At 38.0% G+C, this 13,777-nt stretch overlaps 1 protein-coding gene across 4 annotated transcripts in view; it reads right to left on the bottom strand.

Annotated features, from left to right (window-relative positions):
• Window positions 1-13,777, bottom strand: part of apba2b (amyloid beta (A4) precursor protein-binding, family A, member 2b) — a 255,994-nt gene that overhangs the window by 61,295 nt on the left and 180,922 nt on the right. For all 4 annotated transcript variants that reach the window (XM_049471040.1, XM_049471042.1, XM_022665124.2 and 1 more), the window contains 2 exons: window positions 5,379-5,418; window positions 1,987-2,132 (listed from right to left, as the gene is read on the bottom strand). In XM_049471040.1, coding sequence (XP_049326997.1) covers window positions 1,987-2,132; window positions 5,379-5,418 — 186 coding nt within the window. The remainder of the gene's footprint in view (window positions 1-1,986; window positions 2,133-5,378; window positions 5,419-13,777) is intronic.

Genomic DNA, 13,777 nt, shown 5'->3' on the forward strand with positions numbered 1-13,777 from the left:
TACCACAGCGCTAACGAAGCTCCGCAAACAGAGCAGATCAGCCCAGACCCCTGTGAGCCTCATTCAGGGTGATTAGGGAATCCATGAGGGTCAGTAAATGATCCCAATGTGCTTTCATTTCATGGCCTGAACTTTTGATACTGTAAAAAACTGTAAAGCTGGACAGCTAGCTAGCTAGCCTTTTTACTGCATTTTCACACTTGTCTTAAATAAATGAATCTAATGAGTCTACACCTAGGACCAATTCTGTGCCCCTGTTTTCATACACAAACTTTTTTCAAACTGTAAATCAATTGTGCAATTTCACCATGCAGAAGTTTCTCCAAACCACCAACCGTTCCGGTAGATTTTTCATTATGCAGGCCAGTGCTAGACAAGTGCTTAAAATGAAATATAATAGAATAGATTTTAGGTAGACAACCACCCAAGAACCCATCTAATTACATACAGTCATATGAAAAAGTTTGGGCACCCCTATTAATCTTAATCATTTTTAGTTGTAAATATTTGGGTGTTTGCAACAGTCATTTCAGTTTGATATATCTAATAACTGATGGACACAGTAATATTTCAGGATTGAAATGAGGTTTATTGTACTAACAGAAAATGTGCAATATGCATTAAACCAAAATCTGACAGGTGCAAAAGTATGGGCACCCTTATCATTTTATTGATTTGAATACTCCTAACTACTTTTTACTGACTTACTGAAGCACAAAATTGGTTTGGTAATCTCATTGAGCTTTGAACTTCATAGCCAGGTGTATCCAATCATGAGAAAAGGTATTTAAAGTGACCAATTGCAAGTTGTTCTCCTATTTGAATCTCCTCTGAAGAGTGGCATCATGGGCTCATCAAAACAACTCTCAAATGATCTAAAAACAAAGATTGTTCAACATAGTTGTTCAGGGGAAGGATACAAAAAGTTGTCTCAGAGATTTAACCTGTCAGTTTCCACTGTGAGGAACATAGTAAGGAAATGGAAGACCACAGGGACAGTTCTTGTTAAGCCCAGAAGTGGCAGGCCAAGAAAAATATCAGAAAGACAGAGAAGAAGAATGGTGAGAACAGTCAAGGACAATCCACAGACCACCTCCAAAGAGCTGCAGCATCATCTTGCTGCAGATGGTGTCACTGTGCATCGGTCAACAATACAGCGCACTTTGCGCAAGGAGAAGCAGTATGGGAGAGTGATGCGAAAGAAGCCATTTCTGCAAGCACGCCACAAACAGAGTCGCCTGAGGTGTGCTTTTGCTGCCCCTGTGATCAGGATCATGTAGCTTGCCATCGCCTACCGGAGCCTCGAGAGAGCACAATTAGCCTTGCTCTCTTTGGGTGGGTAGATGGCGCTCTCTCCCCACATCACTCTAAAGGGTGATGTGGATCAGCACGAGGCGTCTGTGAGCTGATGTATCGGAACCGAGTCGCTGCGCTTTCCTCTGAGTGCGCTGTGATGCATCAACAGCAGTTTGAAAACAGGGAGAGTCTGGTATCACATGTATCAGAGGAGACATGCTAGTCTTCACCCTCCTGGTGTTGGGTCATTACTAGTGATAGGGGGAGTTCTAATGAATGGGTTGGGTAATTGGCCGTGAATATTGGGGAGAAAATGGGGAAAAACATTTAAATAAAATTGAATGAAAAAGACTAAACATGTTTGAAAACATACAGAAGTTCACTAAATCCACTAAATCTCAGTAAAACAGTGCCAGTGTGCTGTATGCATAGACAGATGGATTAAAGTGGTAGAGGCTCAAATCATGCAAATATTAAAACAGAATATCAGTCCCTGTTTATAAATGAGGAAACTTTCTAATGCCACACTATTAAAGCTCTCTTCCTGAATCTGTAAATCTAACACAGTGTGTGGACATGGTAACCGAGCTACACTCTCCATCACTGATTACAGACGCTCCCACTGATCATCCCCTCCCCTTTATAAACAGTTCTATACATAAACTCACAGAATTATCTGAGTAATTTTACCTTGACTCGGCTGACGGCCTCCTGCGCCTGCATCATGCGGATGTTTTTGGACGGGTTCCTCTCAGACAGCAGCTGGGTGGAGCCCAGATAGTTAGCAGCGAAAATGATCCCATCAATAAGATCTTCAGGCTCACAGGGACCCGGCACTGAAACAGAGAGCAAAGATCAGTTTATAACCTAATTAATTAAATTTACAAATAAAAAAAGATTATAAAAAATTTACATTGTGTCAAACAGTAAATATGTGACTGCAGTGATATATATCACTACCACTGACTTTCTTTATAGATGATAATTCACTGTGGCATTGTTTCGATAAGAGTCTGACCAAAGTCTTCTCCAGCACATCCCAAAGATTCTCAATGAAGTTAAAGTCTAGACTCTGTGGTGAACTCTCTCTCAATCCATGTGTGAAAATGATTCCTTCAATTCCAGCCCCATGAATCCTGGCATTGTCATCTTTTTTTTTTTGGCCAGGCAGTAGGGGTGTGCCACATCGTATCGTACACGATAATATCGTCAAAATTTGGGAATATCGTGAACGATATTATACCCCTAAAATATCGTGCCATATCACCCACCCCATTTCCCATTATATATCTACTAGAGACTAGAGATTATATCTGTCTAGTATCATTTATTTAACTTTAATCCTGGATATATGGAGATATTTGTAGTATTAGTATATTAGTATTAGTATCCTGACATACTGAATCATTGACTTCTGTTACAAATCTGATAAAATTATTGTATTTTTTAATATGTCACTTAGGGGTGTGCAAAATCATATCATATGTAATAATACAATTTTATTTTTAATTTTGTTGCAGTAGTGTTTTCGTAAAGTAATTTTTAAATTCAGTGTTTTGTCCAATCGCCAAGAGTATCGTCATTGTAAAAAAAATACCATGAAATATTGGCCATATCGCCATATCGCCCACCCCTACCAGGCAGTGTATAATGGTTGTTTGCCTGGATACAGTGTTATAGACTATAAGAGCAACCAGTTACCAGTTGCTACACTGAAAAGCAGGGGTTGGCAAAAGGCCAGATGTGGCCCGCAAGCATGAAACATCTGATCCGTGAGATGAAAAAATAATTTAAAAAAATAAAATGCTTCTCTGGTGAGTTTTTGTTTAGATTCCTCCCCTGTCTCTCTCTCTGTCGCGCTCAGCGTGACTTTAGTTTCCGCCCGTTCTCGTTTTTCCATTCGTTCTTGGGCTCCCTATCTCTTCATAAGGGCATTTTTTTCCCGGCCGTGTCCCAATTCACTAGCCGGGGCAGTGATAGTGTATTGGACCGAGACCCTGATGACTTGGAGGAGCGGTGTGTTTATTTATTTATTTTTTTACTTTCTTCTTGGGTTTACCTGCTTTGAGATCAACTGTTCTGCCATTGGGTTCAACAACCCTCTGGGCTGGAGAGCTCCTAGTCTGCAGCACTCCATCCTCCATACCATTACACTTCATTTTCCAAAACAGACCACCACGTAATGGCTCGGAAAATATCTGACCCGCGGCCAAACTTAATTGCTGACCCCTGCGGTAAAGTGTGACACAGTTCTGGAAAAGTACAGATAGGTGCACTAGAGCTCTGGATATGTGTTAATTGTTGAACTACTTTAAAAGTATTTCAACTTTATTTTAAGTCTAAAAGTGTGGATCTTTACTATGAGTCACTCAGTGTCTAATCTGAATTAAATCTGCATGCTACAGTATTACTGCCACTATAAGACAAAGCGATTTAAAGAGAAAACCATTCTTAAGGAACTTTGTAGGAAATGTAGCTTTATTTTGATTGTCTGTGTTTCTTCTCAAGGGTTCAGCACAGTTCAACATTTTGGATTTTTGTTTTTTTGTGTCTGTGGCAGAGTGAGACATGTAAAGCTATCCAAAGACAAGAGCTTTAAGACAAACTGGTCTCAGAGAGTGCACCAGCTAATACCCAGTAAGCAGTACGTGAGTGTGATCAGGCGCACTGGTGTAATGGGGAGTTTATGTGGCTGTGGGTGTGATGGTGGAGCTCTGGGATTAAGGGGAGTGTGTGATATGGAGATGTGGACTCCATGATTCCCACCGAGGGACACCGGCTGCCGTCAGCAAACAGCTGTGTTACATCCTGCAACCGTACCCCTGATCTGCTGATATATGAAGCTCTACCTTCCAATCAGTTCTGTCCCCGGAGATTCTGAGACCATCGAGTCCCATCACATCACAAGTTACATCAAAGAGCACCAGCTACAGTTCTGTTCTCAGCAGTAAATATGTGTAACAGGTAAGTTACACTTATCATCAGTTAAACTGTTTCTTTACCTCAATTGTCTGCAGTAGTTAGTAAAAAAAAAAATCCGAAAAACGAGTCGATCAGAAAAGGCATCGTGTCTATGTCAACCTGTGAATTAGCATTCATGGCCCCACCCACCTCGGCTCGCGACCGCCCACAGGCAGAGCTGAAACCGGGCAGCGACACCGTCTCGTCAGATAGGAGCTAACAGCGCTAGGAACAGCATCGCAGTTCATTCCTGTGTTATTTGTGCGAATAACACATAAGTGTTATTAATGCTTTACCCAGTAAATCAGATCTAAGGAATACATGGCTAGAATTTGAATATGGAACTGTCCCAGATGTACAATTGAGATAGGTAGGTGTTTAGATGTTTAAAACAGTTCCGTTTACGCTAGTTAAAAGTAAAAATCCACCCGGGGTTTTGTTCCAACTGGCTGGGTGGCTCTGCTGCGGCCCAGCCAACAAAACCCCGGGGGGGATTTTTACTTTCTGGACCTGGATTTCCCACCTCTGTGTGCTTACATCAGTTTGTATAGGATCTCCGGTGGATTTGGTGTTTTAAAGAGGCTCTAAGACTACATAAGTTGCTGAACTGCACTTAGCAGGGCATTACACATGTTGTCTCCAAAAAGCTCAAACATAGGATTACACATTTCCTCACTAAATATTAGCAATTTTTAAATTTAAAGGCCGATGTTCTGAACATTCTAAGTGCATTTAAATCCCTTCTTTAGCTGCTTCTATTGATTTAAAGTGAGAACATTGAAAGCTGAAAAGAGGAGCTGTACCCACAGCAAGCAGAGAGGGAGGGCATGCCAGAAATAATTGTTGACTAATCAACTAATATGAAAAATAATCGCTCAGATTAGTTGACCACCAAAAATAATCATTAGCTGCAGCCCTACCCTGCCTTTTCTGAATTACACAAGCTGCTCCAATTTCAAGAGCTTGCCTTGAAAACTACTTAAATTATGGGTTGTGTCACAAAAGCTCCTATAGGTGTAATTTCATGTGAAGGTGTCTGCTCCAAAACGATTTGAAAAGATGAAAACATCTTGTGAATGCTTTTATCGGTGATAAAAGAGAAACACAAAGTGTTCACTTACCGTCCACAAAGCTGGGGAACGACGCTGTCTTCTTTGAGGACTGGAGGAAGCAAGAAGAAAATAATGGATTCAGAACAGAAGAGGCTTACATACATACAAATATATATATAAACAAGACTATCTTGTCTAGTCTTGTACAATCTGAAATGTTCATTGATATATCCAAATTGTGTGCTACAGATGTACACTATAGACAAAATATTAACAGATTACAGAGATTCGATTGTAATTATTATACATATATTACAGTACATTACAGTATTATGAATCATTTACAAGACATGGTAAAAGATTGGTGAACATTTATTACAGTATCTTTCACACTATAAGGGGCACTTAAAAAAGTGCTAGCTCTTTCATCGTTCAGAGGTCAGTATATCGGACTGTAGACTACATGGTTACCGTATTTAAACAAGCTACATACAGTCATATTAAAAATGTTGGGCACCCCTATTAATCTTAATCATTTTTAGTTGTAAATATTTGGGTGTTTGCAACAGCCATTTCAGTTTGATATATCTAATAACTGATGGACACAGTAATATTTCAGTATTGAAATGAGGTTTATTGTACTAACAGAAAATGTGCAATATGCATTAAACCAAAATTTGATCAGTGCACCCTTATCATTTTATTGATTTGAATACTCCTAACTACTTTTTACTGACTTACTGAAGCACAAATTTGGTTTGTTAACCTCATTGAGCTTTGAACTTCATAGCCAGGTGTATCCAATCATGAGAAAAGGTATTTAAGGTGGCCAATTGCAAGTTGTTCTCCTATTTGAATCTCCTCTGAAGAGTGGCATCATGGGCTCATCAAAACAACTCTCAAATGATCTAAAAACAAAGATTGTTCAACATAGTTGTTCAGGGGAAGGATACAAAAAGTTGTCTCAGAGATTTAACCTGTCAGTTTCCACTGTGAGGAACATAGTAAGGAAATGGAAGACCACAGGGACAGTTCTTGTTAAGTCCAGAAGTGGCAGGCCAAGAAAAATATCAGAAAGGCAGAGAAGAAGAATGGTGAGAACAATCAAGTACAATCCACAGACCACCTCCAAAGAGCTGCAGCATCATCTTGCTGCAGATGGTGTCACTGTGCATCGGTTAACAATACAGCGCACTTAACACAAGGAGAAGCTGTATGGGAGAGTGATGCGAAAGAAGCCATTTCTGCAAGCACGCCACAAACAGAGTCGCCTGAGGTGTGCTTTTGGGCTTAACAAGAACTGATATATCAAACTGAAATGGCTGTTGCAAACACCCAAATATTTAGAACTAAAAATGATTAAGATTAATAGGGGCCCAAACTTTTTCATATGACTTTAGCTAATATTGCCCTGGCTTACCGGAACACTCATGGTTCCTCTGTGTAGTACTGTCTAGTGCTGCTGCACCCAGCCTAAGTGGAAATCTGGAAATCTAAGCTTCATTAAAATAAGCAAAAGCATTTTCAGGAGAGAAATCTCTGCAGATTTACATTCAGCGCTTGTTTGACTTTAAAAGAAAATGTTTTGTTTTTTTTAAGAATTACGGTTTAGCTTAGCTTAGCTTTACCCAGTGGGGCGAAACCTGCTGAATTAGAAGAAAAACATGGAAACATCCCTGTTCCTTACTAGTGTCGCATAAAGCGCCTTATAATCCAGTGCACCTTATGTATGAAAATAGACCAGAAAATAGAAATATAGTGAGCCTTATAACACGCTGCGCCTTATAGTGCGAAAAATATATAAGTTCTTTGGACAACTTTTGTTGATTACATGGTAGAATGACTAGAATGAGAAGAAAGTAAGGGAAAATCTGACACATTTAATTTTTAAATACTCAAAGTTAAAAAAGAAATGAAAAAAATTAATTTGACTTCTATCACCTAAAAAAGGACTTGTATCCATCAAAGCAATATACAGGCCCCATACAGAACTACTTTTGTGTCCCATGACTTTTGGCAGGTCCCATGAAAGCTAAAGAAGTCTGCAGTGAGCTGTGGGATATGTGGGCAGATCTCCTCTATTAAACTACTCTATTGAACTATGAATAGTTCTAGCCAGACACTGCTGGTTATCATCATTACCACATGCTGCACTGTCCACTGTGGGTGGTAATGCCTACTATAACATAAAATTAAGAAATACTAAATCCTTACACATGTCCCACTCATTTGGCGCCAACCTATCAACCTATTTGGCACCCTCTCTCTGACCCCAAAAATTCATGTCACCTTGCCATGAGCACATCGGTCATTGTTCAACCTCACTCACAACATAACAACTCATGACTTATACTGGTAAAAGTATTCCATAATTGTTTTTGTTTAATATTTTTTCTTTTCCATTTTCTCCCCAATTTACACGCCCAATTACCCTAACCACTCATTAGGACTTCCCCTATTACTAGTGATGCCCCAACACATACAACAGCTCACAGACGCCTTGGGCTGATCAACATCACTCTTTGGAATGATGTGGGGAGGGAGCGCCATCTACCTACCAAGAGAGAGCAAGGCCAATTATGCTCCCTCAGTGCTCTGGTGGCCAATGGCAAGCTACATAAACAGGATTCGAACCAACGATCTACTGATCGTAGTGGCAGTGCCAACATTGTTGAATATCGTAAGCGATATTATATCCTGAAATATGGTGCCATATCACCCACCCCATTGATCACATCAGGGTACTACTTTTTTTTACTGTTTTTAGCAAAAGAAAAATTATTTATTACTTATTTCCCATTATATATCTACTATATAAAGTAGATTTTTTTGGACTTTAATCCTGGATATATGTATATATTTGGAAGTGTATCATTAGTATCATGACATTCTGGATCATTGACTTCTGTAACAACTCAAATTAAACTTTTGTATTTTTTTAATATCTCAGTTATTGGTGTGCCATATTGTATCGTATGCAATTATAACTTTTAGTTTTTTATTTTGTTGCAGTTGGGTATTCTTGAAATATATATTTTTTATTCAGTGTTTTGTCATATCGTCAAGAGTATCATTATCGCAAAAATACCATGAAATATCGTGATATTGTTTTAGGGCCATATCGTCCACCCCCGGTGGGGAGGCTGTAATTAAGCCTGGATGATATACTGTGCTGCTTTTACTGGAACAAAATTCAGACAAATCAAAGAAAAGCCTTCAGAAAGAGTAGTTTTGCAGGAGAATAAAAAGCTTTCTTTCAATAGAAGGCAATATAATTCATGATTTTTTTTTCGATTCATTTTGGAGAATCATCTTAAAATTCTGGTATACTGTAAAGATTTAGATGCCAGATTCAGATTACAGGAAAAATAATGTTAAGAGTTTATTTGTGTGTAACAGCAACAATATCTATATTAGATACTTTGCTCTGTTAATTATTAAAAGACCATTAGCAACATCTACTGCACTGCTCCATTTACAGATAGATCTTTACCTTGTATAATACGTTTTTTATAGCCTTATATATTTTCTATTATTCTGTGTTTGAATTCATGTTTAATATGTTTCTTATTGTATTGTACTGTTGGTGCTGGATGCCTAAAATTCCTTCGGAATAAATAAACTATCTATCTATCTATCTATCTATCTATCTATCTATCTATCTATCTATCTATCTATCTATCTATCTATCTATCTATCTATATACAGCAGATGCAGTAAATACAGTGCTCTGAATGGTGAACCAGTTTAAGACCTAATTCACCCCCAGTATAAGTTAAGTGTGGGTCAGAGAGGCTGCACTCAGGGTCATGTGGATTACTCAGGCCGTGCTCTCCAGGGCTCAGGTGAGGTCTCTGAGCCGGAGCTCCAGCGGTAGAATAAGTAATGGCCATCAGTTTAAACCATCCGGCATCCGGACAGGAGCATCAGCATTACACCAGTATCAGAGCTTTAATTACAGTCTGAGAGCTCAGTCAGTCAGTCAGTCAGTCAGGATAATGAAATGCAGGCCAATAGGAGCACAGCTCACGCTGCACGCTGCCTATAGAGCTGAAGAGTTGACATAAGTACTTAAATTGTGTTTATCTGAAACTTATATCTGTATTTACATGACATGTGCAGATTAAACAAATAAAGATACATATATTTCAGATATATTTCCCTCTTCCCCCCTTATAATCCGGTGCACTTTATGTATTGTATAAATTTTAACAGTCAGGTTAAGATTAGGGAGCAGTAAAGACATTTATACAGGAGTTTCAGCAAAGTTTCTCCAGCATCAAGACTGGAGCAGTATTAGCATTAGCCGCTAACCGTGCTAAGCGCTAGCTCTTTCGCCATTCAGAGGCAAGTATATCGGACTGTAGTGGACTGTAGCCTGCGAGTTTACTGTGTTAAAACAAGCCCTAGCAATTAGTCGCTAATGCTAATGCTGCTGCACCCAGCCTTAGTGGAAATCTGGAAATCTAAGCTTACTTGTGTCACATAATGAAATCAGAAAATAGGCATTCATTAATAGGATAGTGCCCCTTATAATACAGTGTGCCTTAGAATTTTAGATTTATACCATTTAGGGCTATACAGGATTTTTTTTTTTTTTTTACTTTTAAAATTATTATTATTATTTTTTTTTAAACAAATTAGCATTGTTAAAATTTTGGTAAGATGCATGGGTTATGCAAGCAAATATTTCTAAGGTCAAGAAAACATTATTATTTTATTATTTACAATTTTTTAAATAATTAACAATTTATTAACTAGTATTAATTAATCATTAGGTGATAATAAAAATTATATGAGACCCTTATTGTAAAGTGTTAACAAAAAAAAAATAAGTTCAGCAAAAGATTTGAAGTTTGAAAAGGTTTCTGGAACATAAAGCCAATCTATAGGCTACATCTTTCTTAAACATTAATAATAAAATGGTCTAAATAATATTTATTTCAATACATGTGATCACAGTCTACATGCATCAGTAGTGAAAGATCCTTCTTTCATTCTAATACTTTTCCTTATTAAATACAGTATTTTCTATTAAATAAACTGCAGTCTCTGCCTGGCCTCCCTCAATGTTGTAGGCTGTAAGAACAAGTCTCATTTCAAGTATTTCAAAGTTTAGGCATAATAATGTTTTAAAGTGTAATTAAATCACGTTTTCTGCACATCATTGCTTTAAAATGTAAAGGCAACTGATTTCCTCAAAGTATTTAAGCAAATTCAACTTGTAATTACAGTACTACAGTGAACGGCAGTGTGATTAATTATTTTTAGAGAGTAAATAAAAATAAACTATTTTTATTGCTCTTGAAAAAGCTAAAACTGTAAGGGTGCAGACTGTGGCTGGGCAACCTGCTATGCCACCCCCAGCCACCAGAGGGAAACCCAGAACCACTGCACCCTGATTACAGGCAATTAGCAACACCTGGTCCTCTCCTATTTAAGGAGAGCCAACCCCTAGCCCTGTGCTCAGTCTTGAGTTTGCCTGACATGCACAAGTCTCTCTCGAGTGTTCTCCTTGAATCTCTTGCTCTTTGCTATTGTGTATCCCAGACCTACCCTTCTGAGGTTTCCTCTCAGGGTTTCTCTGGAAACTCTCCTTTCCAAAAAAAAAAAAAAAAAAAGTGAAAGGGAAAGAAATAGTTTTCCCTCTAAGCATTTTGAGTTTGTTTATTTGTTTGGGAAGTCTTGGATTTTCTTTGCTCTGTGATATTTGAGCTGGCCAGCCTTCCCCTGGCAGTCTAAGTTGTCCCTTTGGTCCAAATCACTTATTTAACTCCTCCAGCAGTGCAGTGCATTTTCATTTGTTTTACTAAGCAGAGGTTGGGTTTTTCCCTCTGTAAAGCAACTTTTCAGTTTCTATTTAAAATACATATATCCCTTGTTAACCCTTATCTCAGTTCCACTCTGCACTTGGGTCTCCCTATAAATAATTCAGTTGGTAGCTCACTTAGTTTACTCTAGTCCCCCACCCATAAGGTTGGTGGTTAAAATCCACCTTTAGGTGAGCTACCTCGTTACAAAAACAGTCCAAACATAAGAAAAAAAAAATCTATCAAAAAAAAGCTGAAAAATGCTTTCTGTTTCCAGGCATGATAAATAATTAGTTTAACGATAACTACTCAACGCTTTCCGCTACTTCTGCCAAACGCTCCTCAGAAGAAGACGAGAGAGCCGCGCTCGCCAGAACGACCTTCAAAAGACAAACCCTCTCAAATCAAAGCTGATTTCAAGCTGCTCTAATTGAGCCATTGTTCTCCGCACTCAGCCAAACTTGTGGACTTCATTTGAATGCATCTGAATACAAATTAAACACTCAGTATTCACAGTGCAATTATAACACCAGACAACTGTGTTTAACAGCTCCTGCTCATCCATCAGCCCTGCATTAGCCGGCATTAAAACACCACATATTTAATATTTCTGACTGACCTTTATTTTTACTGCAGTTTCAACCATTTAAAAGCAACTGGAAAATCTATTTTACCACTTTAATCTCCTCATCCAGGAAAAAAATATATTTTTCAAAGTTTAAAATAAAAACACTTTTATGAAATGTTTGAAAGGAGAAAATTGGAACATTACTACGATAAAAAAAATACACATCTCTGAAATCTATTAGCATCTTCTATAATATTATAATTTATAACATATTATCATTATAATTTATTATTATTATTATTATTATTATTATTATTATTATTATTAATAATAATAATAATAATAATATTTCTTACTGTACCACCTCTGTTATTGTTTGTTTCTACTGTGTTGTGTGAGTGCTATCTATCTATCTATCTATCTATCTATCTATCTATCTATCTATCTATCTATCTATCTATCTATCTATCTATCTATCTCTTTCTCTACCTCTTCTTCTCACTTATTACTTTCACTCTTACTTTTCCTCTCATTCCATCTCTCTTTCTTCACCTCTCCCTCTTCACTTATCTCTTTCACTCTCCCCTCACCCTCTTCCTCACTCTATCTCTGTCTTTCTACCTCTATTTCTCTACAGCTCCCTCTCACTTTTACTCTCACTTTACCCCTCTCATCCCATCTCTCTCAATTTTTACCTCTATCTATCTATCTATCTATCTATCTATCTATCTATCTATCTATCTATCTATCTATCTATCTATCTATCTATCTATCTATCTATCTATCTATCTATCTATCTATCTATCACAGTCAGATGTACTAAATTTGCCTTGAGAAACGTGAGAAAGTGCGTTCCCCCACGGCACTTTCGTTTCGGGCGTCCGCCTTTTTTTTGTGTGGATGTTTCTAATGTGTTTTTATCATTTGGCGACACTTAGAGGCGATGCATTGAAATTACAACTATTAAGATATCCTTTATGCACACATTGTAGTAAAGCCATTATTGGGTAAAATAAAGTAAATTAATCAGAGAATTTCATTGGCTTACTGAAATAATTGTTTAACGTGTTTCCACTTAGCCTAGATTATATTAAAAATGCATGAAAGTTTGCGCTGGAGTTGTTGGGGATGCAGCGTTGGCATTATTGGAAAATATTATTAATGGCCGAATTCACTGAGAGCGCATTTTCCGTGACCATTCTGTTTTTTTAGTCCATGATGATGACTGGCTTATAAACCGTTTTAGATTTCCAAGAGCATAAGTGGATAAGACAAGCTGAGTGCGTGACGGGTGGCTTCTTGCTAAGCAACTCATTTAAAGCATTTAAATGAAATCAGTTATTATTCATCTTAGAATAATACAATTTAAAACATGGGTAATTATTAGTTATTATGCTACACATCTTGCTACACTGTTCTTTCTTGACTTGCATATTGCATACTCTAGCATATTATTATTATTATTATTATTATAACATTATACTCTGTGTAATTGAGGGAGGTGTGATGTTTTCTTGCACTTGCGCTTGATTTTAAGTTGATTGTGATGTACTAAGAGAAAGTACGTGGGATTTTGCCTACGCACGGTTTGATAAATCTGGATTTTTTTTGTGCGTACGGAACTTTTCAGGTCTGAGCGTACGGAACATTTTAGTAGGAAGTCCACGCAAGTCTTAGTATATGAGGCCCCAGGTGTTGGGGCATCACTAGTGATAGGGGAAGTACAGCTAAAAAGGGTGGGTCGGATTATCAGCATAGCTTAATTAGGAAGAGAAAAAGTGGGATGAAAAATACATAAAATTTAAAAATATTGGAGTGCAATGGAAGTTAAAATATTTCAGCACTTTCAGGATTGTGCAGGCTTGTGCTACATAAGCAGAGTAACAAAACAACAGCCTCTCGCTCTGGCTGTATATCAATGTGAGTGTGTGTGTGTGTGTGTGTGTGTGTAGAGAGAGAGAGAGGCAGTGAAGCAGCAGGCAGGTCAAGGCTGAGCGCTCCTTTTCCTCCATGTAAATACAAAGCTGTCAGTCTCGGCGGCTGCGCAGGCGGAGGTGAAGCCGATTCATTTCCTCCATCAGCAGAGTGAG

The sequence above is a fragment of the Astyanax mexicanus genome, chromosome 23 (assembly GCF_023375975.1).
Source record: "Astyanax mexicanus isolate ESR-SI-001 chromosome 23, AstMex3_surface, whole genome shotgun sequence".
Lineage (NCBI taxonomy): Eukaryota > Metazoa > Chordata > Actinopteri > Characiformes > Acestrorhamphidae > Astyanax > Astyanax mexicanus.